Below are 2,672 nucleotides of genomic sequence, written 5' to 3' on the forward strand. Positions count from 1 at the left end.
GCAGTGCCCGCTGGACGACCCCCGCTACCTGATCGCCAGCACCAACTGGTACTAACGCTGCAGACCCCTGTCCCCGCCGGAACAGAGCCGAGGAGCCGCGTCCATGCCCTGCAGAAAGAGAAGCCTCTCTGCGTGTGTCTGCCCGGCCGGGTTCTCAATAAAGGAGGCTGAGCAGCAAAGCACGGGGTTTATTTCTGCACCTCAGAGCCGAGGGGTGTCTCAAGGAGCTGGTTGAGGCGCTCGGCCTCTCGCCAGCCCGACAGCAGCGCCCCGTGCGTGGTGGAGTAGAAGGTGCGGTGCGTGGCCTCGCCGGCGAAGAGGAGCTGCAGGGGCTGCAGGAAGGGAAGGGGCGGGGGTACTTGCTGCCCTCCCCCCAGCACAACGGGGCTTATCCTAACCCAGCCTCATCTCCCTGCCCGCTGGCACCCCACACGTGCATGACCCACTCTGCAGCCATAGGGCACTTTCCTTTCCTTAGAGACCCACCCCATACCGTGAGCATCATAGACTCACAGAATCAACCAGGTTGTTAAAGACCTTTAAGATAATCAAATCCAACCGTTCCCCAGCACTGCCAAGGCCACCACTAACCCATGTAACTGATGGCCTTGTGTACACGGGGTGTGAACACTTGTAGGGATGGTGCCTGCACCACTGCCCTGGGCAGCCTGTTCCAATGCCTGAGCTCTGGGCAAGGAATTGTTCCTAATCTCCAGTCTAAACCTGCCCTGGTGCAGCTTGATGCCATTTCCTCTTGTCCTATCCCTTGTAACTTGGGAAAAGAGATTGACCCCCACCTGACTGCAACCTCCTGATGCCAGAAAGTGGTTAGAAACAGCCAAGCATCCCCAAATTTTATGGAAGCAGGGTTCCCCACACACCCATGGAGCTCAGTGGGAAGAGCTGGGGGGGTGGTTGGTGACCTGAACACTGGTGACCCCCGAATGGAGTGGAAGTGGGGAGTGCCATGTCCCTGTGCTCCTCATGGCCTGGGGTGCCCTGGCCCCAAGCCAGGAGATCCCGTTTCTTCCATAGCCACTGCCATCCCCCAACCTAAAGCAGTTACCCTGGGGTCTTCAGGGTCCTCAGGCAGGGGCTGAGCCAAGATGTCAATGTCATCCCCAGAGCTGCCAACGGCCACGTAGCTGTAGGAGCCCTGGGTGTAGGGAGCGCTGTGCCACCGGGACCGGAGCATGCTCCTAGGAGCGGGCAGGAGCAGGTTCCCTGTAGGTGCAGATTCTCAGTGGGATCCAGAAATCCAGGGGGATAGGGTGACAAGCACAGAGGAGGCAGCAGTTACCTGTAAGTGTGCGGAGCACGTGTGTCATGGTGCTGAGAACCTCTGCATCACTCAGTGTCTCCATGTACTCTGACTCCTTCCCTGCAATGAAGCCACAGAGGACATGCCCGTGCCTGGGGAGGAAAGATGGGGCTGAGTGCTGCTGCCACCCTCCTGCTGCTTACCAGGTACCGTGGGAGAACTGCTGCACCACAGGCCACCAGCAACCCAGAGAAGGTCTTGAAGCTCCAGACAGAACCAAGATCCTCTGTCACACTGCCTAGATGCCCCAACCCCTGTTGCTGATGCTCGCATCACATACTGCTCTGGTGGTTGGAGGACTACGAATCCAATGAGCTTCTTGAACCAGCTAGCTTCTAGGTTGGTGCTGGGCTTCTCAAGGGGAGACTCATCCTCCCACACCACATTGATGAGCTCCTGCTGGGGCTCCCAGAAAGGCTGCTCGAACTCCAGGAAGATCTTGTTGTTGGTGCCAAAACCCAGGTGGCGAATGGCCTCTGCTTTCTGCTCGGGCAGGGGAGGCTGGAAGAAGTCCTGGTGGCGTTCCTTGAGGAAACCTGCAGGAGAAGATTAGGCAGAAGAACCAGCAGCTCTGTTTACTGGGCTTTTAAGTGGGGTCTGAGATACTTGCCCCTCCCAAAGCCCCTTCCCAGCCTCCCCTCTCCGACCAGGAGCCTGCCCATCTCCAACCGTGCCAACTGGTTGGAGGGGACAGGCAGAGCAAGGAAAGGTGTTGGTGTCCTCACCTAGTGGGACGGTGACGATGACGTGGTCAGCAAGGAAGGTGTCTCCATCCTCACACTCCACATGGACAGGGAAATCCCTGGCATTATCCTCTTCCTCACGGAAGGACCCTTGCCACTGGATGGTCCTCACTGCCTTGTTGAGCAGGACGGTGCCTTCTGGCAGAGCTGAGAGCATGTGCTCGGGCAAGCTGCTGTAGCCACTGCAGGAGGAGGTGCTGCTGGGGATAGGGTGCTCCCCACCCCTCAAATGCTCTTCCATGTCCCTCTCCAGAGCCCTGTGCTTACCCCGGGAAAGTGCAGTCCAGGCCTGGCAGGGAGATGTACTCCCCAAAGGGCTCCAGGGCCACCAGGTCCATGCTGTGGGTGCCACTGATGCAACATTCCAGCTTGAGGCACGTGGCAAGGATGGCCAGCTGGAGCCGTCGGGCATCTTCCTTGCCCCCCCCCAAAGCGGGGACCCTGCGTGTGATCTCTGCCCGCACGTACTCTCCCACACTGGGCACTGGTGGCTCCTTGGCACCCAGAAAATCACGGGCAGAGGCCAGGAGGGTGTCGAAGAGGTCATGGGCTTCACTTACTGCCTGGGGGCTCAGCGCCCTCCCTGAGCTGCCGTAGGTGATGGAGGG

At 59.2% G+C, this 2,672-nt stretch overlaps 1 protein-coding gene across 1 annotated transcript; it reads right to left on the bottom strand.

Annotated features, from left to right (window-relative positions):
• Positions 1-188: 188 nt before the first annotated feature.
• Positions 189-2,669, bottom strand: PAOX (polyamine oxidase (exo-N4-amino); the record flags this gene model as incomplete). Its single annotated transcript, XM_010014593.1, has 6 exons — positions 189-332; positions 1,067-1,224; positions 1,301-1,413; positions 1,602-1,857; positions 2,047-2,246; positions 2,332-2,669. Coding segments are annotated over 6 exons (1,209 nt in total), but the record flags the coding sequence as incomplete, so codon positions are not given.
• Between the last annotated feature and the right edge of the window lie 3 nt (positions 2,670-2,672).

This window comes from Nestor notabilis, unplaced genomic scaffold (assembly GCF_000696875.1).
Source record: "Nestor notabilis isolate BGI_N333 unplaced genomic scaffold, ASM69687v1 scaffold4145, whole genome shotgun sequence".
Taxonomy (NCBI): domain Eukaryota; kingdom Metazoa; phylum Chordata; class Aves; order Psittaciformes; family Psittacidae; genus Nestor; species Nestor notabilis.